This window comes from Micromesistius poutassou (assembly GCF_964030765.1).
Source record: "Micromesistius poutassou genome assembly, chromosome: 8".
Lineage (NCBI taxonomy): Eukaryota > Metazoa > Chordata > Actinopteri > Gadiformes > Gadidae > Micromesistius > Micromesistius poutassou.
The window spans coordinates 10362626-10387538 of record NC_140278.1 but is presented as its reverse complement, the minus strand read 5'-3'; the positions used below and the strand labels follow the sequence as shown (position 1 = coordinate 10387538).

The window sequence follows — 24913 nt, the reverse complement described above, 5'->3', positions numbered from 1 at the left end:
ATATACAATCACTGAACGAAGATGATGATAATGAAACACCCATTCCTCGATAAAAAAAAACAACCCGTGTTTATCCCGAAACTATATAAAAAATATAGCATTTCCACTGAGAACAAAATAATTGTCAGCCACCTTGAGCCGTTATTGTGAAACGAATTCGTATTCGGCTGTGGACCAATTACACAAGTTCGTGTGAGGCTGGGCTTGTCAGGCTCGTAGGGTCCGTCAGGGACATCATGAGGACAGACACACACAGCGGTCGCACACAACATCCTCAGTATCAGCATCAGGCAATGACCAATTGAGTCAAGCACATGCAGACGCACAGGCGCGCTCACACGCACGCGCACTAACATGCAACAACATCCCCTTGGCAGGGGAAGTGAATCACATGACATGTATTTATAGTATTAGCTCATCATGAATAATGTATATTTTACTACTACCGTCTAGAAATACTTTGTATTTAAACAACATAACAAATAGAAGTACTGAGCAACATTTCTATTTTTTTTTTATTAATGCATTTACTTTGCATGGGTTTCATTGCGGAGGCCTGCAACAACCCAACCGCAACACGTACTACAGTCAGAAAGAGACCGATTGCGTTATAATCGTTCAAGTTGCGATAACGACTGTGCGATGCGTGCACGGACGTGCTCTTTTGCCTACATTTCTTCGCCGACTAACAGCATTCCGCCCCACCCCGAAGAAAGAAACACCATCACCACCTCAATCAGGAAGCACTGTGACATATTCTCTACGAAGACACGTTTTGAAAACATCACAACCGTAAGAAGGCGTTGTGTTTTTTGCTCGCTAACGTCCCGTTGATAAAACAGCGACGAGCGACACCGAGACCGAAGCCCGTCCAGCTGAGGTTCTGCTGTGCATGCATCTGATTCGGTCCAAGCGGAGAAGGGTATGTTATACAGCCTGTGTGCATTATCATAACGCTCAGCGGCGATGGGGCTTGGAAAACACTGACTAGATATTTTAGGAAACGAGTAACAGCGCGTAATGAATACACTTTCCCTCTGGACAATGCTTTTTCTTTATTCTTTCGAAGTGTCCTATCTTAAGTAAACCCGTATCCACGTCGACGTGTTGACGGTGCGCTTGTGATCCTCTGGTTTTTCTATGACACGCTGTTGAAACGCTTACCAGTGTTCAAGCTAAATGGATGCATAACACGTCAGTGCTGATGAATCGTTCGGTTTATTTCATGTTCCTCTCTTATTTGTATAAACTCTCTTTGTCGTGTGTTTACTTTCTCAGTGATTGGACTGGTCCATGCGAGAGGGACACACACACACACACACACACACACACACACACACACACACACACACACACACACACACACACACACACACACACACACACACACACACACACACACACACACACACACACACACACACGACGAATCGTTATCTTTATTATCCCATTCAAGCAAAACCTATTTGCATACTAGTTGCGAAAACGTTGAGCTCATTTTTCACAATCTCGTGTTGTAAGTAAACTGCTGGAACCTTAAGGTAATAGGAGCAGGTTATGCATGTTTTGAACACTGTTCAGTTCCTGGATATGCTTGAAGACAGTACACATTGGTAGTTGTGATTGTAGTTTTGATGTTAATACAAATCAGAGTTGATATGTTCATTGGACACATATCACACCATGAATCTCAAGCCACAACTGATGTAGCAGTGTTGTCTGATTATTTGGCTGACTTGTCGCCTACACTCTTGAGTGTGTAAGCTATTTCACCACCCTGTACTAGTATAATACCCTGAACCTGTGTAATATACAGGAACCTAACCTGTAGCCTCCTCTTTTTGGAGTAAATGTATGTTTTCATGTTTTTTGAGTACCTGACTTGGAGTTCAAAACCAGGCATTCCTCTGAAATCGCACCTGAACTACTCCAGTCTCAGCCAAGGTGGTGGTGGTGATGGGGGTGGGGGGATAAGTTTGCTCAGGCAGCATCACGTGTCGAGCTTTGCATTCCTTTATAACAGCAGGTTTCTTTTCACTTTATATCACGAGACCATGCTGATACTCACGTTTGCGATAACGTGTGCCTTTCTCCCGTCTCTTTTCTCTCGTGTAGTTCAACAAGACATTTCTCTGCACATGCTTGTGTTTTACACATGTGCTCGTTCTTTGGGTGTACACACGTAAGAATAACCCTTTACTTTCACTGACTCAAATTAATTTGCACAGCACAATCCACAAAGCACTCAGTCTCACGGATGTGTTGAGGTTAGTCAACTTCCGTCATTGCAATCTCCTGCTTCCTCCCACTTATCACTCCCCCCACCCCTGTGTGTCATTGCCAGACAGGTTCTGTCACATTACCTGTGAGCAACACGTGTGTGTGTGTGTGTGTGTGTGTGTGTGTGTGTGTGTGTGTGTGTGTGTGTGTGTGTGTGTGTGTGTGTGTGTGTGTGTGTGTGTGTGTGTGTGTGTGTGTGTGTGTGTGTGTTCAACACAATCTTCTAGCCTGAAGGTGTAGTGGGTAAACCAGACAGCGTGATGCTGGCCACGCTGTGAAGCTGAGGTTTAGGTTAGGGTTAGGTAAGTGTTGCTTACTAAGGTGGTGGTATCAGTCTATGAATGGTGTGTAGACCAGGGAGCCCAACTGTGTACATGGCCGGGTGTGCCCGTTTATTCTGGTGCATGGTGCATTCAATGAACGGAACCTGCATAGCGCAGCATCGACTGTGTTAATATTTGTAATGCCACACCATCTCTATGGAAGGGGAACTGTTCTGATATCACAGTCAGACACATGGGTGGGAGCCAATAGGGCACGCTCAGAGGTAAACCCAGCTGTCATAAATGCATTTGAAACGTACTGGATTTTGAAAAGTTGGCGTTTGAAACTTACTGTTTTTCTCAATTCCCTTTACTACTATTGCTGCATTGGGGTAGCATGACATCGCCTGACATCACCAGACCAATTTGTAAATGCGGATTAGACTGGGACCTCTCAGTTCATTATCAATTTCCAAGGGGCATTATCAACGGCCTCTGACTGAAATGCCTCCAGACGCAATTGGGTAGGCTTGCAACCAATCGGAGCAACGACATGCATTACACAGCAGCCGCAGCCATCTTGGATGCTTACAAAAAGGCCTTTACGGTGCTCACATAGGGCACTCCTCTGTACAGTAATCATATTAAACCCACCCCAGATTCGATAAATGGTTGTAATTGGCTCGATCAAGGCCAGGTATGCTGGAAATCTGTCTGAACGGGAGGGGGGCCAGATGCATATGCAAGACCAAATAAAGTACAAGCTCGCAAATGAGTCTGGTTCCCAAGCTATCATTGTGGTTTTACAGAGTTCTGTGTTCGTATTTCTTAAGATATGATTCATTGCAACCGGAAGGCGATGGTCAGGCTTGGATGACATCTGGTTTCAGGACTACTGGTCCTCCTGGCGGGGGGTGCTGGGTCTCTTTCGAGTGATCAGCTTTCCTTTTTAAATGTAATGTTAAAATCCCTGTAAATTCTTGGGAGACAAGCTCCAGGGGCCTTGAGGTGGCGAACAAGCTCCAGGGGCAGAAGAATCCAGTCGTTCCTCTGATCGCATCAGCTGCAGCGACTGCCCCTCCACCAAACACTTTAATGGCTGCCCTGTTACTGAGCGGCCATAACCCCAGAGTATAGCACTCTGCTACTATGTTGGCCTGGTTTCCCACACAGCTGTCCCTGCATTTACTTAATCACAGCCCCAAACCCAAAGTGGTGTGTCAAACAACCAGAGTGCTGGTGCTGATGACAACAACAAGGGAGGATGAGCGTAGTTTTTTGATTTTAAAAGTAACGGTGCAGCCCATTGGTTGGGAGGAGGAGGAGGAGGAGGAGGAGGAGGAGTAGGAGTATGAGGCGCTAGCCTGACAATAGTTTATTAAAAAGCTGTTGTGAGAGAAAGGGAGCTAGAAGAAAGAGCAAGGGCACTACACTCGTTCTGGGGTAACTGACATTGCAACCGGAGTGTTCTAGCAGATTCCTTTTCCCAAGGCAGATGTTAAGCCATGACCTTTAATCTCTGTCAGGGAGCACAGAGATATTTCGTCCTTCTGATATATGATGTGCCCTCATAACGGTTTGTCATATCTGCTCCCGCTCTGGCTTGGTCTCTCTCTCTCCCTCTCGGTCAATCACTCACGTCATTTCCTCGGTCACTCTGTCTCCCAAGCAATCACACTCTCAATCTCTTTCTCAGTCTCTTTCTCACTCTGTTTCTCTATCTCTCTGTCTCACTCACTCACTCACTCACTCACTCACTCACTCACTCACTCACTCACTCACTCACTCACTCACTCACTCACTCACTCACTCACTCACTCACTCACTCACTCACTCACTCACTCACTCTCTGGCTTGTGCCTGGAGTATATATAGTTAGTAGAATAATATCCACATTCTGTAATCAGAAGGTGCATAACATGTGCATACATGTTATGTAATTCAACGTTGCAGTACAATAAAGTCCAGTCAGCAAGGTGAGGCAGCTGGCTGTGCTGGTGTGTGTGTGTGTGTGTGTGTGTGTGTGTGTGTGTGTGTGTGTGTGTGTGTGTGTGTGTGTGTGTGTGTGTGTGTGTGGGGGGGGGGGGGGGGGGGGTAGCTGGTGGTTTTGATGTGTGATTTTTATTAAAGGGAAAGTAAACCCCTTTTTAAAAGTCCAAAATCTATATAGTTGAGAAACTGGATTTCTCTGTCAGACAAATTAATTCTGTTACCTCAGGCTAAATACACTCTTCCTTTTAGATTGGCTACTCAACCTCGCTCTTTGACGTTGGTTTTGTCAATGTTTGACAACAGCCCCTTTTTTTCTAAATCATCATCAACTTTCAAAATTGCCAGTCTCCCATTTTTTTATCTTCTAGGTAGAAGTTCACCTGCTCAAACGTGTGTGTCTCCATAGCGAGGGATTGTTGTGCAGTAGATTGTGGCAGATGAGTGGGCTCACTAACTTGACATGTTCTGACATCTCATAAAACGCAGACTCCCTCACCCCGTTTAGTCAGTGAGAAGGAGGATGGGGGATCACCAATGCTATTAACCTCTCTGAGCCAAGCCAACACTCACTAACTCTGAAGCCCGGTCTTCCAGAAGCCTCACAGGGATTTATTGACACCTGGTGACTTATTGTGGATGCATCGACACTGGAACACATTGCCCTCCCCACCTCCATATTTTTTAAAGAAGGTCCTGCTCCCCAGCCTGCTCTTTAATCACATTTATTCACTGCAAGTCATATGGATATGGCGTTTACTAAACAATGATAAATGTAATTTAATATAAGGAGGATAAGACATGGATCTAATGAGCCTTCTTTCGGTTGGGATTCAAAAGCTCACATAGTGGGAAAGGGCAGATGGCGATAAAATAATATCACATAAATCAGTCCATTGTCAGACCCAGATGTCTGTCCTTTTTTAAAAATGTTTTTCTGTACCCACTGATGATGTTCAGTTAATTTCTCACTCATCATCGCTCACATGCATGCTTCCACCCTCTCCCGTGTTTTATTTGCTGCAATGTGTAGAAGAAGCAGCTGCTGGATCTCCTATCAGTATTTTATGAGAACTCTCCTTACGATCCTTGTAGACTAACCAAAAGTGTGGTCAGAAATCCATTAAGCCGTGAGGCAAATGACTGCATGCCGTAGAAGACACATAAAGGACAATACTGGTCTGGAAGATCTCTTATGGCCTATCCCACAAATCTAATCAATGGCAATATAGCTCTTTGGTCTTTGTGATGAGACATTTTGTAGAGTACTGTATGGCGATTCACTATCATTTTGTCCACGAACTCTGTATTGACTGACACACATTGATTGCCATTGTTTACAATTGTGGCATGCGCACAAATGCTTAATGCTCTTTGGCAGAATCTTTACATGTAAGTCAATTTGACAAATAATATTGATAATGGATGTTTTAGTGAAGCCAGGAGAGACAGCTACTATTGTTTGATCACCCAGACCGGTATTGTCCTTTCAGGGTCTACAGATCTCCACTTGGTGGAATTGATTGACCCATGGAGAAGTTTGTTTAAGCATCCCCTAAGGGACTTAAGTAAGTCTAGGTGTTTCACCAAATCTTTGGAAAAGTTTAATTTCATTCAATTGGGAGCTGTTGCTAGATTGTTATAGATAATCCAGTATTGATGTGAATCCTGTGGGCTAGATTGTATTATATGGATCAAGTTGGGGTTTAAATACATTCACTCTATGCAAAAACAAACAATGGTGATTCAGTGACGAAGCCCTGAAGGTAAAATGTGTCTTAATGAATTCATATTTTTCCTACAAGAATACCCAAGTGCAAGAAAACTAATCTTATGGACTTTTTGAATTTTGAATCTGCTGCTGATATATAAAATTCAGCTTTTCCACTTAGTTCCACTCCCCCCTTTTGTTAGGCAAACTTTTCTTTTCATACGGCAACAGCCTACAACTTGCAAGTCTTTACAAGCAGTGCAGCAGAGTCTAGTAGTGATTGTGCAAGGTTTGCTGCTGAAACTGGCTCCCGGGCCTTACATTCAAATTCATGGATTAAATTGTATTTTCTTGTAAATGGAAAGCATTTGAAACTTATGACCATCTGAATGGAATTCTGATAGGTTCCATAATTGCACCTTATTGTTTTTAAAGCAGGAGGTCTAAACTTATTTTTGTATGTGGTTGTTTGTACTCCCTGTGGATCCACCTACATGCTCTCCAGTAACTCAGTCTATTTTCTAAGTGCTTGTGAATGCACATTGGAAAAATAATAGCGAAAAGCAGGAGGCACATGTATCTTTTTAAATTTTTTTGTAGTAAATAGAGAAGTGCAGCTTTAAATTTGCACCCTTTTGTACCATTTGTTTCTGCTGACATAACACATGGAGATGAGTGGATCCCCTACTGGATCCCATACTGTGTATATATACTGTATATCCCTACAGTATATCACACTGCTAAGGAGTTCCTAGAACTTTTGTATTTCATGCAGATTGTCGCTGCACTTTGGCAGAAATCCTTTTAATTTTACTTATTAATTGTTGTTACTATAAAAATTTGACGACTCTGTTTAAGACATCTATCCTCTATCATCTATCCTAGCTGAATCATTTGGGGGTAGGTTTAAGTGTGAGGTTAAAAGGAGATTTATAACGGGGAAGTAGAAGTAGACTAGGTGTGACATCCTTCTCATATGTATTGTCCCTACGTCCTCTATCCTTTCAAACCTAAGTTTTGTACTTGATGATAAATATGAACACACTACCTGCTGTTGGGGGAGTATAACAATGCTCATTCTCATATCACACACCAAACTGCCAAACACAGTCCACATAGGGGGGATTTTTTAAGTTTGGGGGGGATACTTGTGAGCTTAATTACATTTGCCCCCCAACACTAATTTAAGGTATTCTCTTCTTTAAATTCCTTTACAAATGTCCTCATGTGCTATTATTGTAACTGTCGTGTACTGTATTCTGTCTTCTGCTTTATCTTTGCTCAGTTGTTTTCAATTAATTCATTAACATTTAATCCTTTTACATGTACTATGGAAACAGTAGAGCTGACTCATTTTCTTATGTCCTATTAGTTTCTTCCTCTCCTCTCTTAGTCACATCTTCATGGTACATCAGTATCCTACATCAGTATCCTGATGTACCATGAATGTGTACCTACCGATCGCACAATACGCGCAATCCTGTGCTGAAATTGTAGAGGTACGTTTAAGCCATTTTTGCATTAGCCTACTGAAAGCTCATAGCGATAAAAATAATTGCCAAGAACAGCACATGGGTCGTGTACAAGTTTTGAGAGGGAGAGGGAGAGAACGAGAAGGAGCAAGCGCGAATGGGTTCTGTGTGACTGTGCACTCGCGCGCGTGTGTGTGTGTTTGTCGCCAGATCAAAGATTGTACAAAGGACATGCATTACCGAAATCTGAAGATGGTTTGTCAAGTGAAGTCAGTACTAGACCCGAAATCACACACCGTCACAAACGTCACATTCTCATCAATTTATCCGACAACAAAGTGAAATTTGTGCGTGATTTGAAAAAGATATGCGCAATACCCGCAATCCCGCGCTGAAATTTAAGCCCTGAACCCTTATCTTGCTTTACAGACACGGTCAATGTGTGTTCTATTATGGATGTTCATGACACTTTGCTTTCAGCCAAGGCAGGTCAATCATTTCTTTGTTCCCACACGCCTAGATTAGCCTGACTCTGATCCGGTATTAATAACAGCTGCACTCAATACCGCTGCAGGGGATGCTGAACAACAGCTACCAGTCTAACATTTGTTAGCTAGCTAGCTTGTCCTTTAGTGGGAGGGATTATTTTGGGTAAATATAATGAAATTATACCTGATGATTTGCGGATGTGGCTTCATCTTGCCTCTCGTCATAGAGGAATACATTATTTCCTCATCATGCCCCTCATCGTTCCTTCCTCCTTCAAGCGTCTTGCCATCCTCCGTTTCCCCTGCTCAGCCTCCTTAGAGAAAAGGCCACCCTGCCCCTGGCCAAATTGCAGTGATGGGCATACTCTGCATGCTGAATGCGCTCCTAATCACACTTGTTGCTTAGCAAGAGGCTGGGAGATATTAGTGTCTGATCAACAGTGCCAACCACATTTACAAGACCACAAGGGAAACAGCAGCCGGTTGAGCTTACATACAACTCATCTGTCACATCTGTCACCCTTCTCCACAACTTCCCTCAGGGCTCCACATGCATCTGGGATTTAGTTCTTATTTTGTGAAACAAGGATTCTTGTTGACTAATTGAGTAAGAAAGTAGGGAAACAGAGTTGGGAAGAATAGTGGGCAGAAAGGTTCTCAGTCCATTTTATGCCTGCCAACTATTTTATCATATCCAGTATTAAATGACAAGTGATATTGAAGGGTTGTGGATGATTTAACTTGATTTTGGCTTAAACTAATACTTATACAAAAAAAAATTAAAGAATCCACCACTGAGCTTGAAGAGCTTGGTTATTTAAAAGGTGGAGGTGCCACTGCCTCTGATCACTTCCTCCTCACATTTGTTTTGGTTTATACGGTTCTCTGCAGGTTAAGATTTTAAAATATGTAAGTCATAATAAAGTTAAATAAACCATTGATGGTTTAAACACTTTGACCTTTGAACATAACTGTTGGCGGTGTTTAAAGAGTGTAATAAAATAATGTACACCCAAAATGGCTGCAGTTAGAAAGTTTAATGCATATAACAGTACAGGGAGTTTTAATGGTGGACTAGAATTGTGAATGCACTTTCTAACCCCATTTACCCCATAATCCCTTAGTGGTGGAGATAGACATTTTCCACTCCGTCAACTCCAGTATTCGCCTTCTCCCATGTCTACATTCCAAGAGGGGATACTGATCTCATCCATTGTAACATCGCTCCATTCCAAAGGAGATGACACACACCTCAATCGAATCAACTCCCCTCCCTGCCGTGACAAGACACGTTACCGTGTCAAATGAGAAGCTGCCGATGGAAGGTAGTTCATATTGTTTTTCCGGGTCCCATCAGATTAAAACTATTGGTTTTGGCACTATTAATTGATCCCTGAATATCCAGTATATTGCAGCGAATCGCCATGTTGTGGTGTTGATGTGTGGAACACTATGAGGACTAGATAAAATAATCAGATTTAATTATTTCACTCTCGCACAGGACATCATTTTTAGTATTTGGACCCGGATGGGGAACCCATTATGTTTCAGCAATAAGACCTCTCCTTGGCCCCTGAGAGAGTGGATACAGGCTGAGTGTCTCATTCCATTCCTGCCCAAACCCAAATGCCAACAAACAAGTCTTTTGTTGCCTTAAAGGTCCCATGACATGCCACCAGGTGTGAGTGTGATTAGCCTTACAAGCCATTTTGAAAATCTGTCTGTTATGACATCACTAGTGGACGTGTCCACCTAGATGTGTGCTGGATAGATCAGTCTACCAGCCTACTCAGTGGACTGTAGCAAACGTTGCTCATCTATCCGTCACAGATCTAGGTGGACATGCCCACTTGTGATGTCATAACAGACAGATTTTCAAAATGGCTTGTAAGGATAATCACACTCACACCTGGTGGCATGTCATGGGACCTTTAAATTACTACTTCTTGGAGCCTGATTTTTGTTTGTTATTTTCAGTTTGGGTCACATCAGAAGGGTTGCGTTATGATCTCCAGTAACTAATGTAATTCTCTGCCTCAGGGCTGTCTCCGTTCACTTCTGTTGGCAAGGAGCTTTGGTTTCTGATTCCCATGGGCTATAGCCTCTCATCCTGCAGCGAGCATTGTAGGCCCAAAGACTTTATTTAATTTAGCACCTTTCTCCCACTCGAGGGGAGCTTCACAGAGACTCATATATTTATATTACATACATACAAACGTAATCCATTCTATACAATATTCAAATATACATAGGATACATACAGGGAAGGCAGTGGACCAGTCAAGTGAGGACTCAGTATTGTTTGTTGTACCAGTGTTTGAAAAAAAAAGTGTTTTTAAATTAATTTGAATGTTAAGGCTGATGAAGTTACCGAGATGTATGGGGAGAGAATATCAGGGTACTCCCCTGTTCCCACTTCACCCATCATCTGAGGACAGCTGTCAAAGACAAGCAGATGTAATATGTCAAGTATGGCTGGTCAATAAATATGTAGATCCAAGTCAATGATTTGGATCCCTGTATTTACAAACCCATATATATTCAGGTCATGTTTTTTCCCCTCCTCATCTTTCCATCCTCTGCGTCATTATTTTATCCTCCTGTCCTCAAGTGCTCTGCTAGTGTCTGCTGCAATCGGAACTCCTTCAATCCACTTATTTTCATCATTAAAGCAGTCCCTGATATCAGGCAACAATGCGGCCTTTGTGTGTCCCGCTGCATATATGCAATCTGTGGTAATTGCAGTGATGGTACTTATTTATGAAAGGCCTCCCGGCCTTGGCGCCTCTTCTAATGAAAGCCATGTAGCGCCTTAAGAATATGTATACCCTCTAATGTATATAAACTAATTCAAGCTTCTCTCTCTTTTCTTTACAGTCTCTGTCGGCAGCATGGGACAGCATTTAGGAAAGAAGGAGCCCCAGGAAGACATCAGGGTAACAACAATTTGTACAGTTCAACACTTAAGTCGTGTCCCCCACACTCCTGGCATGGAGCAAGTCAATTTTTTCGTGAGTGTATTCGTATGTAGGTGCTGGGGATAAGAGTTTTGTCATGAGAGTTTTCCTTTAACCTTATCATTGTGCCCGCTGGCCTTTATCAGTATGTCACGGGACTTTGGACCTTGCTCAACATGGCTTTTTGTCACATCCCATCAAACTATTAACGACTAATATCTGCATGGGAACTTGCTACCTGTCGTGTACACGGCATATTAGCACTTACTTTGCATGCATGAATATTTATGGTTTCTAATGTGCATTATTTAGCTCATCACAATATGTTAAGAATAAGGTCCCAACCACACCCAATTATTTTTAAAAGCTAGGGGAGTTGTGGCTGGTCAATAGTCCCTGGTGGAAAGTTTGTTTTGTATTTTTTAAATAAACAATTATTACTTAATTTTAAGTATGTGTGTGTGTACAATATAAATCATGTTCGGTGGAAAATGTGTGATCCTGTTCAGCCCCGGTCTCTCAATATCCCTTCTCGGGCAATATATACATTGTGCCGTCAGTGCATCAGCAGAGCCAATTGCTGACACAAGATATGAAGTTATAGAATGTATATTGCACATAGCAATATGGAATTGCCAATTGCAGCCCAGAATAGTTTATCGCCCCAAGCAGGGTCAGTCGGTGGTGTCAGGAGTCAGGAGAGACACTTGACCAATTTGGGAGGAGAACTTCGGTGGAGAAACATTTAAACTTTATGGAGCTTTATAAGGAGCGGCGTTGATGAAATGTGCCACACACAGTGTCCAGAAGCCTAACCCTCTCTCGGACACTGACATTTAAATCAACCCCTGTCAAGACGGAGCTCGACACAGCCACACGCACATCGCCACCAGTGTCCCTTGCGTGATCGCCTTGCGTATTTTGCTGAGAAGTGTAGTTTTGATGTAGTTCTTCCATGCTTGTAGGTTTAGATGTTCCATGCTTGTAGGTTTAGATGTAATTGTTCCATGGTTGTAGGTTTAGATTATAGGTGTTCCATGGTTATGGTTTTATATGTCTATTTTCCATGGTTGTAGGTTTAGATGGAGATGTTCCATGGTTGTAGGGTTTGATGGAGATGTTCCATGGTTGTAGGTTTAGTTGTAGATGTTCCATGGTTGTAGGTTTAGTTGTAGAGGTTATATGGTTGTATGTTTAGATGTAGTGGTTCCATGGTTGTAGGTTTAGATGTTCCATGGTTGTAGGTTTAGTTGTAGGTGTTTTATAGTTGTATGTTTAGTTGTAGAGGGTCCATGGTCGTAGGTTTAGATGTAGTGGTTCCATGGTTGTAGGTTTAGATGTTCCATGGTTTAGTTGTAGATGTTCCATGGTTGTAGGTTTAGTTGTAGAGGTTCCATGGTCGTAGGTTTAGATGTTCCATGGTTGTAGGTTTAGATGTAGTGGTTCCATGGTTGTAGGTTTAGATTTTCCATGGTTGTAGGTTTAGATGTAGTGGTTCCATGGTCGTAGGTTTAGCTGTTCCATGGTTGTAGGTTTAGATGTAGTGGTTCCATGGTTGTAGGTTTAGATTTTCCATGGTTGTAGGTTTAGATGTAGATGTTCCATGGTTGTAGGTTTACTTGTAGGTGTTCTATGGTTGCTTTACAACAATAAAAAGGCTCAGCTCCCTGCTCTTGTTTATTCCTCAAAAAGGCTGTACAGTGCTTCATGTTTTATAGCCTGCAAAATGTGTTGGTACAATCGGAACCACTGCGTCCCTTGTGGACCAGAATGTGCAACAAATGTTTGTTGTCACAAAGTGATCCAGTTCAAATAATGTGCCTGTAAATTAAAACACTACAATTCTACAATTTCCTCAAGAGTCATTATAGTAATTTAGTTTATTCCAGTTATAACAGTTACTGGAACATCTGGCACTTAATCAGTGTTAGCTATTTTGTGGCCTGATTCTAGGATTAGATATATTTTATGTATGCCAAAGTTTGCATAACAACCGAAGATTTGTTCAATGGTAATTACTGTTTTTGTTTTTCAGCCACCCACATCATGTGTCATTGCTCAAGCTTATTTTAATGGACTCATTTCTAACACTTTTTGCCATAGTTTATTCTCATCCTTCACCAAAATTGTATTAGCATATGCCATGCGGTGAATAATTTAGCATGATGGGTTTTATAGCAGTAATATTTGAGTTTTGGATTGTCTGAGGAAACAATCTACTGGGAGTTGCATCACAGTAGGAAGGAGAGAGAAGCACAAAATTGCTGATCAAATTGATGTAAGGATTTTCAAGATGTGGTAGATTCTGAGATTCCTGCATTGCTTTGTTGTAGAGGGCGCAAAACCAGAATGAAAAAGGTAAAACAGATGGCTTGGTTGGAAAATAATTTTTTGGACGTTTTTTATACTTGAAAATGAATCACCAGGCCCAATGACAAGATACTAAAGCAATTGTTGAGGCATGATTCATGAGGAGATGGACACCTCTCTTATGTACTTTCCAATAGTGTAAAGTCAATGTTGCAGTAGAATGAAACACCAAACTTTGGAGCCAAATAAATGAAACACTAGATGGAAAACTACAGCCAAGTGAGCTTTCAGGAAAGTAGCCAGAGTGGCAAATGCACATGATGGATTAACTGGAGGCTTACAATGAAATGCCTAAAAGCTCAGGAATTGAAAAGGATTGATTTGGCTCCATGCAAATCTACATCTACAATGCCTAACTACAAGTTTCAGGGAAAGTCAGGGACAACAAAAGCAAACATTGTATATGAAAACACAACCTGAGTGGGGAATAAAAATAACAAATTTGTATGCACATGCAAATGCAAATAAATACAAATATGGTTTGATGTCATAATTGTTTGAACTCAAGATGTGATTCCCTTTCTGATGTTTCTGGTTATGATATCGCTAAAGCAATGTACTGATATCAAAAGGCCTCATTGCTTTACAGTACAGAGAATTTGAAGGCTGGCTAAAGGAGCGTAAGGCCACCTTTAGAGGAAATTCCATTAACTCGCAAGAATCCGAAACGTCCCCTGCCCTAAGCCCCTCTTACCAAACAATGTCCATTCGTCCATGAGCAGAACAGCGTAGTTAGGCACACAAAGACAACCGCTAACTTGGCTTTACACAGAATCTCCCTGATTGGTTGCTTTTTGCCTGGTGCATGGATCAATTTAACAGCCTATTGCACCATCATAAGGCTAATAGAATTTCTTTTTTTTTTGCACAACATTGGATTTACAGGTAGCTGCTGGAATATTAGTAGAGTAATTTGATATTTTTTACTTTTTTTTTACAGAAACATTGCCTACTCCTCCATTAACATCACAGAATATATATTTTCACATCAAAAGATACAAGACCGTGTCCACTCTGAGGTCCCAATTCTCGCATAAATTATATATTACATATTTTCTTCTTCTATTATCAAACATTAACTCAGCCAAAAATAAGTAAAGTGTGTATTTTGTAGATTATGCATTGCTGTGCATTCCTGTTTAAATTATAATTGCTTGGCCAAAATTGAGTGAGTAGCATGTTATTCAAAATAAGCAGCAGCCTGTTTAAATCAAGGACTCACTTGGACCCTAATTACATACTAGAAAATACTAGTTTGTTAATTGATTACTTCACTTATTGATTAAGTTCACTTATTCTAGGCATGGTTTGTGAATCTTGTAGGTAATGTAGGTACAAAAGCTCCCAAAGGCAACACAAATAATCAACTTACTGTGGTTTATTAATTTCACATGGATTTCCATTTAATGTAATTATGTTTTTAACTTATTTTTCCCCCTGCATAGGCAATAAGTAGCACAGCTCATTAGAAGTGAGCCCACACTCTGACTCACTTCTTGTGTTTGTTTGTACTGGATTTGTTAATCTCTTCACGCTATGACTTTTTGTAAGAGCCAACTAGAATTAGTTGGAAATTAATCATTTTGTGCTTCAAAAAAACGACAAGAAATAAAACATTAGATACTCACAACCCTATCATCACATGTTTTATTCACAATTGCAAGCAAGACCTGTGCTGTGTTCCGATATCCTTACTTCCATGAGTACACTTAAATGTAGTACACTATCCGTGCTCACTAAGTGCGCAGATTTTCAGACGACAGTGTTGTTCCAAATCGAATACTCTGTGGTACAATAACCGGAAATTAGGATTGTGACTTCTGCCGCAGCTCGTCACCTGCTCAAAACATCCCGCTTTGAACGGTGAACCCTTTACGCCTAGCAGCTATAAAAAGCTTTAAAAGCTATAAAAGCTACAAAATGTCTCCATTAATGCAGGCTATGTGGAAAATGCACCGACGTTGGCTCAGCCTGGCTACGCCTCTTCCGCTACGTAGCTAAGATGGCTGCCGTTGAGTACGAAATGTGTACATTGATCCACACTCAGCGGTTTGACCGTTTTGAGTACGCCATCCGGGTCCTTTCAGTACACTTCTTTTCACCCCTATCGTAATTTGAACGCCCTACGTACTCAAACTTAGTATAGTTAGTAAGTAGGGGAAGTATGGACATTGGAACACAGCCCAAGTGACTACTCCGAAATTATTTTAATGGACTCGGCTGCAACCAAAGGGTAGGTATTCATAGGCAGAGCAGAACGCTGGTCAGTCAAGCGTTGTAATAGTTGTTGATACAGGTCAGTGGCCCAATGTGGGTCTGGTGGACTTCTGGAGAAACATCTCTGCTCCTGAAATCAAAACCATATTTCCATTGCATCTTCTTCCTTATGCCGAGAAGCTGTATCTTTAATCACTTATGGAATGTATATTTGCTTTTGAAGGGGAAAAAAAAGTATGGGGGTTCAGTTGTTTCATAACATAATTTTGTAATTGTATCTATTGTGGTGTATCTGTAATACAATAGTATGTTGTTATTTGGCTTCCCAGCATGCTAGTCATTGATTCGTATTGAGCCTGGTTATTATGTGCAACATTTTTGGAGATATGAAATCTATTCCTGTTGACTTGGGTATATCTCAATCCAATTGATGCTTGACAGTGAAAAGTTGGTTTGTGACTACTTTAAACTTCTTGCAACAAGGCGCTACGTCAGCCCTCTGGCATGAAAGCAGGACAACAGGACATCATAAGAAAGGCATTTTGAATTAGATGAAGGCCAGTGTCTGTTCACTGCTATGTGACCATACTATCATTGCTACATGACCTATTCTATGCAGCTACTGATATCAGAACACATTGCAGTTGTGCTTTTGAGCCCTTGAGAGATCAAAGAATATCCGAACCCTTTGATGAAATGATGTCAGCACACAAAGTGTGTACACACGTGTGCACATGTTCTAGCTCGAGTGTGGCCCGAAAATCTTTGTTTTTTTTCACAGAACAATCCTTTTTTGCAGCTAACAATAGCCATTTTAATGACGGGAAGAAGTCTGAGGCCTCTTCCTCCCCGTTACTACAACTTGACGGAACGGCTGACGCTAATGGGATGGTAATTGTATGGCACAGAGACGCTTCAGAGATGGGTTTCTTTTTTTTTTCTTCCATAAATTGCCGCCCACCCCATTGTTCCTGTGTGCGGAGTGGGCAGGGGATACGTTTTAAACATATCCGTAATGTTTTTTTTTTAGAGGCAGTAATGCCATTTAATGACATCAGGTAATTAACCTCAACCCCTTTAACCTAGTTCCTTTTGTCACTGCTTTGATAAAATGCAGCAGCTATAAAATTGGTCTAAGCTGTGATAATTCAGGCTTGGCTGGAATCACATTTGGTGGGGGGGGGGGAGTGGGTGAGGAAGAGAAGGGGAAAGAGAAAGGGAGGATGGGTGAAGTGAGGATACGCCATCAGCTTCAGGACGAAGAACGGGCCTCTCAAAGGCCAGCATCCAGGCCTGGAAACAGGTGTGTGTGTGTGTGTGTGTGTGTGTGTGTGTGTGTGTGTGTGTGTGTGTGTGTGTGTGTGTGTGTGTGTGTGTGTGTGTGTGTGTGTGTGTGTGTGTGTGTGTGTGTGTGTGTGTGTGTGTGGCGGGGGGGGGGGGGATGAAAGAGGACAGGAGCCACCAGAGCCTCCCAGAAGCATTCTCAACTGTCGGAACACTGTCATTTGTGTAGGATGGGCCATTTTGGCCTAGCCTGTTGCTAACCAACTGCCTGCCCCGTCCCTTTAATGGGCTTTGGGCTATTGTGTCAGCCGACTGCAGGGGAGGGACAGGGCCGACCAGACCTGTAGGGAGGCGGACAGCCTGGGCACACACCACTGATTTGTTTCCTGAGCCTGTGAGGCACACTCTTAAGAGTGGGGGGCAGGGCAAAGAAAAGTGGACTAATTTGGGAAGTGTGAAGGCGCCACTGGTTTTCGGGACACGATATATCACACTACATTTTTTACATGGATAGCTTTGTTAATCCTACTTGTTAATCGTGTCTCTATGGGGGGTGTAACGATGCAGCGTGACATGATTCATTGTGATGCCAAGCTGTCTCAACGTGCATCATGAAAAGTCCTGATGTCGTGGAGGTGATGTTTTTTGTTATCATGGCATTACTCGAGCACAATAGTGCACAATGAACTTCCCCACCTCACGTACGTTCTGACTTGGCTCGAATCAATCACTAGCTCTTGACTCACCATTGTTGTTACATTTCTAGGAGCGAAAGGAGAGACAACTGACACTTTAAATAAATAAATAATGAAATTGTTTACCGTGGGCAAGAAAGAGCATATATTGGCAAGCCAGGCAGGGACGAGGTGGAGGGGGCCAATGGGCTGATAGCTGGACAGACGGGGGTTCAACGGGGGGCGGTAGTCAGACCGGCGAGCGTTCGTTAACAGGCTGACCGTCTGACTTAACACAGGGAGAATGGCGTTTAGCACGAACACTGGAACAGTAGAATAACCTATCGAAATAATTACTCCATAAAGTCAGTCTAAACTGCGATACAACGGTGTGTGTGTGACAGGAAACCCGGGGTGTACATAATGCATGCTGATGAATTAGATTTCCGGCAGGTGCGTCGACAGAAGACCCGTCAAGTATTCGGATCTCTTGTTGGATCATGAAGCTTTTATTCATTATTTGATCATCATTATTTTCTATATCACTGGATAAACGGACGCTTGTGTCAGCAACAACAATATAGTAGTGTGACACAGAGTGAGAAGAACATATGGTATCTGTGGCCGTCGTAAGCCTGTAATAAACCCGCCCAAATATTTCTTCAAACCCAAATGAAATAATTGGATGGTCTTACCTGGCTACCTGTGGCCACTCATTGCACATGACCAGATTATTCCACAAGGCTAGGCAGACTTTTTGAAACAGCTATTGAGCTTGTCACATGTTTTGGGGGAGTGGCTTTTGAAGGTGGCCTGAAGCGAGTGAGAGATATTTTTGAAGTGTGTTATACTTTCAATATCTAGCTCACTCTGGTTTCTCTAAATTGCAACACAAGCTTTAAACTTTGGACTAACTTTTCTCCACTCCCTGTCCTCTCCCTTTCCATAAACTTTTCCTGTCTACTCCCTTCTCTTCCTCACTCTTTTTCCTGCCTCTCGCCTAATGACTCTCTTGAAGAAGTATTTGTATCATTTGTAACAGTTACTAGGTTTGGTTTGTTTTGCATTGTTCTGTCAGGAGTCAGTCAGTGCGTTTACATGGGATAGCTTGATAGGATTAGGCCGTATACAGACTTGCCACTCTAACGGATGAGATGGAAGGTCTCAAATTGACTATCAGTATGTGTATTTGATTGGACCGCGTTAGCTGTCAGCTGATTGGGCTAACATGGCAAGGGTGTCATCATGAAAGAACTTGCTACAACAATATTATGCCTCAGAAAATATATTATATAAAAAAAAATATATATATATATATATTTATATATATATATATATTTGTGAAAGTAGCAAATTGTGAACCCAATAGCATGAACATAACTGAAACGCAACTGAATCTTTATACCCCCATTCCTACACTCCGCATGCAGACACAGTGTGAGCTTTTTTTATGCATACGTCACCTTGCTTAATATTATGTATATTCCTTATCTTCTGTGGGTTCAAGTTTTCAATTCTCCTTTGTATTAGCTTTTCGATATCCTGAGTCATCATCTATTTTGTTCGGCTTTATCACCCTAACCAAAGTAGATTGCATTTGGTTAATATAATAAAAGTGCTGGCAAGGGAGCCAGTTGCTATGGTTATAGCCAAACAGGGATGGAGTGGGGCTGTTGTGGTCGTGATGCTCCTCCACCTTATCAAGCCAGATTCTCAATTTCAAACAAAGATCCTCTACTTTACTAAAATGTGTGTTTTTCAAAGCCCGATGACTAACAGGACTCCATGGAACAGTGCCATTTATTCATTGCAAATTAAAAAAATGTATAAAGGTTATCCTTCAAGTTAAAGGTAGGTTTCATAAGTGGTAGCTTTGACTCTTTACTTCTTGTTAACTTGTAAGGTCAGACGGACGTGTGTTAATGTGAAATGATTTATGTGGAGCTGCAAATGTCTCCCTAGAACACAGTAGAGTCTCCAGAGGAGGGAGCTTCAGGCTTAGGAAACCAGAAGCAGTCGCACAGCATCCCCATTGTACCACTGATATACCGCACTGTGTGTGCGTGTGCGTGCATGTGCGTGCACGCATGTGGTCCCATCCTTTGTCTGGCACTCTTTGGTAGTTTCAGAGTGACAGCTTAATTATTACTGAATTACTTGTTTATGACACAATAGTCAAAGGCAGCATCAGCATTTCCTGGCACAACCACTATTTTTTGTTGATTATCGTAATGAAGGGAATCAAGTCAATCAATTAAATCAATTAAATGGGATTTCTGAAACAATTTGTAACTCACCCTCAAATCATTTTTATTTGGTGCAGTAGGATTTGCTTACTCGTGCGTCAGGGAATGTGACATCTTGAACAGAAATAAACCTTTTTGGAATGTTAAAATACAACTGATGGGAAGATGTTAACTTCCCCAGTACTTCTTTCGTGATTCTACATTAACCCCCATAGAGACCCATGTGCATTGCATCCATCTACCACTGCCCCAGGGTAGTCACATTTACCCCCATCGCTTCAGCCACATACCAGAAACATGGGGGGGTGGGGAAGATGCATGTCAGCCACATATATTCTGGAGGAATAAGAGACCATTTGAGAGTGCTAGCACAAGTAGCACTCTTTCCAGAAAGGCAAGATTAAGCCTGAACCAGCCATGGCTGATGGGAGAAGCATGAATATATATTCTCTAAGGTCTGTCACAAAGGCAGGGTGGCAATCTCCAAGGCATAGAGGAGTTCAGGTTACTCTGAATCTGGCCACAGCCTCCAATCAGCCAAGCCACAAAAGGTGTATAAATCAAAGCACTCGCCTACACTTCATCAACGGCCAAACGGGGAAGGAAGAGGAAGAGATTCAGGGAGACAGAGCCAACGGGACTGAGAGACCCCTAGTTGGAACAGTGCTAGTATCATTATTATTATGAGGCCATTTATGAGCCGCTTTCATCCAGAGTGACTTGAATACAGACAGGGCAGCAGGGAAAGAGTTGGGTTAAGCACATCTTGCCTGCGCACAAGGATCAAACTCTGAACTTTTCAGGTGGAGGGCTCCAGCAGAACAAATTAAAGGGTTTTTAGTGGGATTGTTTTGAGAGCTAATGGAAATAGCATGTGGACGTATGAAAGCATTTCATAGGTCCACTATTTTCAAAAGCATTTCAGGGGCCCTGTGCTTTGAAGAAGCACTTGAAGGACTGACATTGCCTGAATTGATTCATAGTCTGTTAAATGTTCTTCTGGTGATCAGCACAGTAGCTTTAACAGATTTTTGGCCGCAGGAGTGCTTAAAAGACACTCAAGGTCATAACATTACCTCAGAAGACCAAACTTATTAATCAAAATATTTCTAAAGTGTGTATTGAAAAAAACAGAAAAAATAGTGGTTTCTAGAGGATCAGGGAACTACGTTCCGATAAAATCATTTGATGGCGACTGTCATAATGGGATTGTTGTAGAAGTGCTGGATAAAGATCAATGAGGGTCTTTAACCTTAAGAGTTAAGAGGCAATGCTGAGATCCTAGGTAAGAGCCTTTGAAAGTGTCAGTGGGATCATTGGTTTCCAATGGTAAGTGTAAGCATAGGGCTGCGTGTCAAATTGCTGTATCACATTGATCAGCAGCTTGTAACAAAAGTGATTTCTTATCTCGCGGGGGAACATAGGTGTATGTTGAAATTGTTTGTTTCTTCCACAATAATTCAACCTGAAAGACAATCTGAGCCCAGCCGTTTCCAATCAGTGTTAAAGAAATAGTTCACCAGTGGACATATGAAGGTTTTATGAAGTAAATAATTCTATGTATTATAAATGTGCAAAAAAAAAATTAATCGGTTCATCCTAGCCTGAGAAAAGGCAGAAAGAGTGTTTTTATGGTCTGTCTGGCTCATCCTCCAACTACCACAATGCATTGTGCTCGCTGCCCCGCCTGCCTGTTTCGGTTTTGAGGGGGGAGGACTAGGGATGCACCGAAATTTTGGCCACCGAAAATTTTCGGCCGAAAATGGCCCAAAAGCGCATTTTCGGCTTTCGGCCGAAACACTTTTATCACCGAAAAAACACGGCCGAAACAGGAAATTGTGATGACGCAAACAAAAACCGCGGCCAGCACACGCTTGTCTGGATAAGCGCCTCTGCGCCAACATGTCTGCGGTGTGGGCATATTTCCCCCATACATCCCTAGGTTCCATAGATCATCAGTGAAACAAATGACACCTCTAGCTAAATGTAGTAATCTAGAGAACCAGCTACAACTTTGTTTTCATCCAAACGAGCCGTCTTTAGCGACGGCTCGCTATGAGACAGCTTCTATGAGCTGTCGGCTATCAGCCGCGAGTTTAGGGACCGTCCGCAAAGTGCCGACAGCTTCTATGAGCTGTCGGCTATCATCCGCAGGCTTAGGGACCGTCAGTGAGCGTTGCAAATGATGGCTGCGGGCGATAAACAACCCCACAATTGGAGAAGACGTCAGTATTAAAATGATAAAAGGAAAAACGATATGCAGTCTCCATTTCAAACTGGAGGATTATGATAGAAATCTTTTCGGCATGATGAGGCACTCTCTAAAACAAACTGCTGTTCCATCCGTCTTTGCTGTGGGCCCGTTCCCAGATGACAAACAGGCCAGCGCTTCTAATGCACCTCCCGCAGCAAAACGCACTCGCCTTCAGGTAAGACTGTCGTAATCTTCTACTATATTTCTGTTTACAAAGTACACAATAATAGCTGCTATCGGGGCAAATTGCTAGAATTGTTCAAAAACAGAGTAAAGCAGCTTTGTTTTTCGCTGTTGTAATCGTGTGTTCTCCAGGCAAATAAATCATGTTTTTAAACGACTTACCATTTTCAGTGAGTGATAGAATCTAACATTATACTAGTGATAACTGTTGTCTTTATGGTGACATTTCAGAATCCGATTGCTTCAGCTGCTGGGATAGTTGGATCAGAAGATCAATTCCAAAGCCAGTCGACTTCTCAAGCCACACTCTCATGCAGAGAGGTAAGCTACAAATTGTTGTGTGTGTATACAGTATATAATAGTGTGTGTTGTGGTGGAAGCAAATGAATATTGAGCAGTTTTATTTTATTCTTGTCCCTACATACATTTTTTGATAATTGTATGTGTATTTCCTCTTGTCTTTATTTTTTATGGACCCTGTAAGGGGACTTGCTGTGAATAAATCAGCTGATGGGTGGCCGACACTCCCTGAGTGTTTCAAAGAAAACCCATTTCATTTGCATCATCCTGGTGACTCTGAGTCTCAAATTAGCATGTGATCAAAGTGATCAAAGGCCAGACATTTATTGATCCATTGTTTGCGTCTGTCTGTCTGTCTGTCTGTCTGTACTAATTTGGTTTAGTTTTTGGTATAAAATGATTTCTTCAATGGTACCAAGAACATGACAAACTAAATGCATGTGTTATTACAGAACACTGGTAGTGGACATGGCGCATTGACTCTCTGCATCCTCTAACCCGCTGAAGACTGTCACTTTCCCTTTGACATCCACACCAGTGAAAATCCTTCCCTCTGTCCAAGGACAATCTGTAAGATTCTGAAAAACGACTCAACAAATTATCTAAACCAAATATTTTGCCAATATATTACTTACACAAGATAACACCTTTTAACTCTCAAATAATCATTCTAAAGGAATAATATTTATATAATTGGTCAGCTTTACAATTAAAAAAAAACTCTTCTTTGTTTTACAGACATCGTGCCCAGACACATCTGGGACCCTTGATTCAAGCTTTAGCACTGTGGGTGAAGCAGACGAAAGTTATCAGCCCATCAGAAGATGAAAGCATCAATGACTGACATGGAAAGAAGATCATTGTGAATGAGTCCTGCATGATGTCCCTAACATATTTTATTAATTTTTTTAACTTATCTTTCATATTACTTGTTTTTAAACTTATCTTTCATATTACTTGTTTTTAATCTTATCTTTGTAATGTTGATATATTGGATCATTTTCCTTTGTGAATAAAATCTTATGTTGTTTTTACCACCTTAACTTGGACTCCTGTATAAACCTATGTTCACCATAACAAACTTGTGGGTGGGACACTGCAATAATTATTAAAATTTTACCTTGAGATTACCTTTTTTCCATATGTTTTTTTAAAACTACAATTTATGTGGTATAAATCACGAAGATGCAAAGTAGGTTCTGCATACAGCCATCGTGTATGAATGTAGCAAGAATAGATTATAATATCAAGTACTTTAGGTATCATTTATATATTACTGTACAGCATAAAAACATTTGCTAATTACAGTAACTCAGCATATCAAGTATTTGTACTCAACCTTTTCTCCCTAATTGAAATAAGTGTTTATCTTATACAGTAGGCCTACTTCAGTATAACAGCACTTGGGTTAGTAAACAAGTCACAACAACCAAAAGTTTTATACATAAAAAATATGAATTATTTACAAAAATAAAATGTGTAGGGTGCGTTTGCCAAAGTCAAAATAGTCACAGCTCATCTTGAGCATCTACTGTCTCCTGGTAGCCACGGTACTGGCTACGTACGGCCATCTGGTGCTGGATAATGAGCTTGGATGGCCTGGACAACACAGGCTGGCAAAACAAGGCGATTGCCTCTCCCAAGTCTCTCGCCTTGCAATATCCACTCCAGGAAATGCTGGTAAGCTGTAAGCCGATACTGTCTAAGAAAGAAAGAGAACAACATTAGCAAAGCAAGATAAATGATGCCTTGAGTAGCCTATCCAGCATTACACGGACGTCAAGCTCACGTAACGTAGCCTATGCTCTGCCAATAAGATCGGCTACTTTCGGATAACTACATTGTCACGTTCCCCGGGACTCAAAACTATTGTAGCCAATGTGTTAGTAAAAACAACAACACTTACTCTATGCTCAGACGTCCGTTTCTCCCAGCGGGCTTTGGCTGGCATTTCCAGTTCACTTTCTGGGTCCGGAAATATGTATCCAAAACCCAACTGTTCAGATGAGGCGTAAAGCCTGGGTGAGAGGTTACACACATGCCCCCGTCCTCGCCAGATTCAGCCATTTCTTCTAGAAGAAACTGGCATCGCTGAAATTCGCTGCAGCACAGGGACTCTGTGTTAGTGTCCAGTTAACTCCGACGTGCTCCGGCTCCTCAGCCGCAGCAGCCTCCTCCATTTGTCTCAATTCTTCCTGGCTGTATTGTGGCTCGTACAAATAGCC

At 41.8% G+C, this 24913-nt stretch overlaps 1 protein-coding gene and 1 long non-coding RNA gene across 2 annotated transcripts in view; both read left to right on the top strand.

Moving 5' to 3' along the window:
- The first annotated feature begins 664 nt into the window (after positions 1-664).
- The window catches only part of LOC311351091 (myelin basic protein-like), a 45309-nt gene continuing 21060 nt past the window's right edge, over positions 665-24913 (top strand). The window contains exons 1-2 of the mRNA XM_084471178.1: positions 665-922; positions 11081-11139. Coding sequence (XP_084327304.1) covers positions 11095-11139 — 45 coding nt within the window. The 5' untranslated portion in view covers positions 665-922; positions 11081-11094. The remainder of the gene's footprint in view (positions 923-11080; positions 11140-24913) is intronic.
- On the top strand, positions 22555-23659 carry LOC311351305. The gene is made up of 3 exons (XR_014636729.1): positions 22555-22709; positions 23141-23258; positions 23427-23659. It is a non-coding gene; the product is annotated as an uncharacterized lncRNA (long non-coding RNA).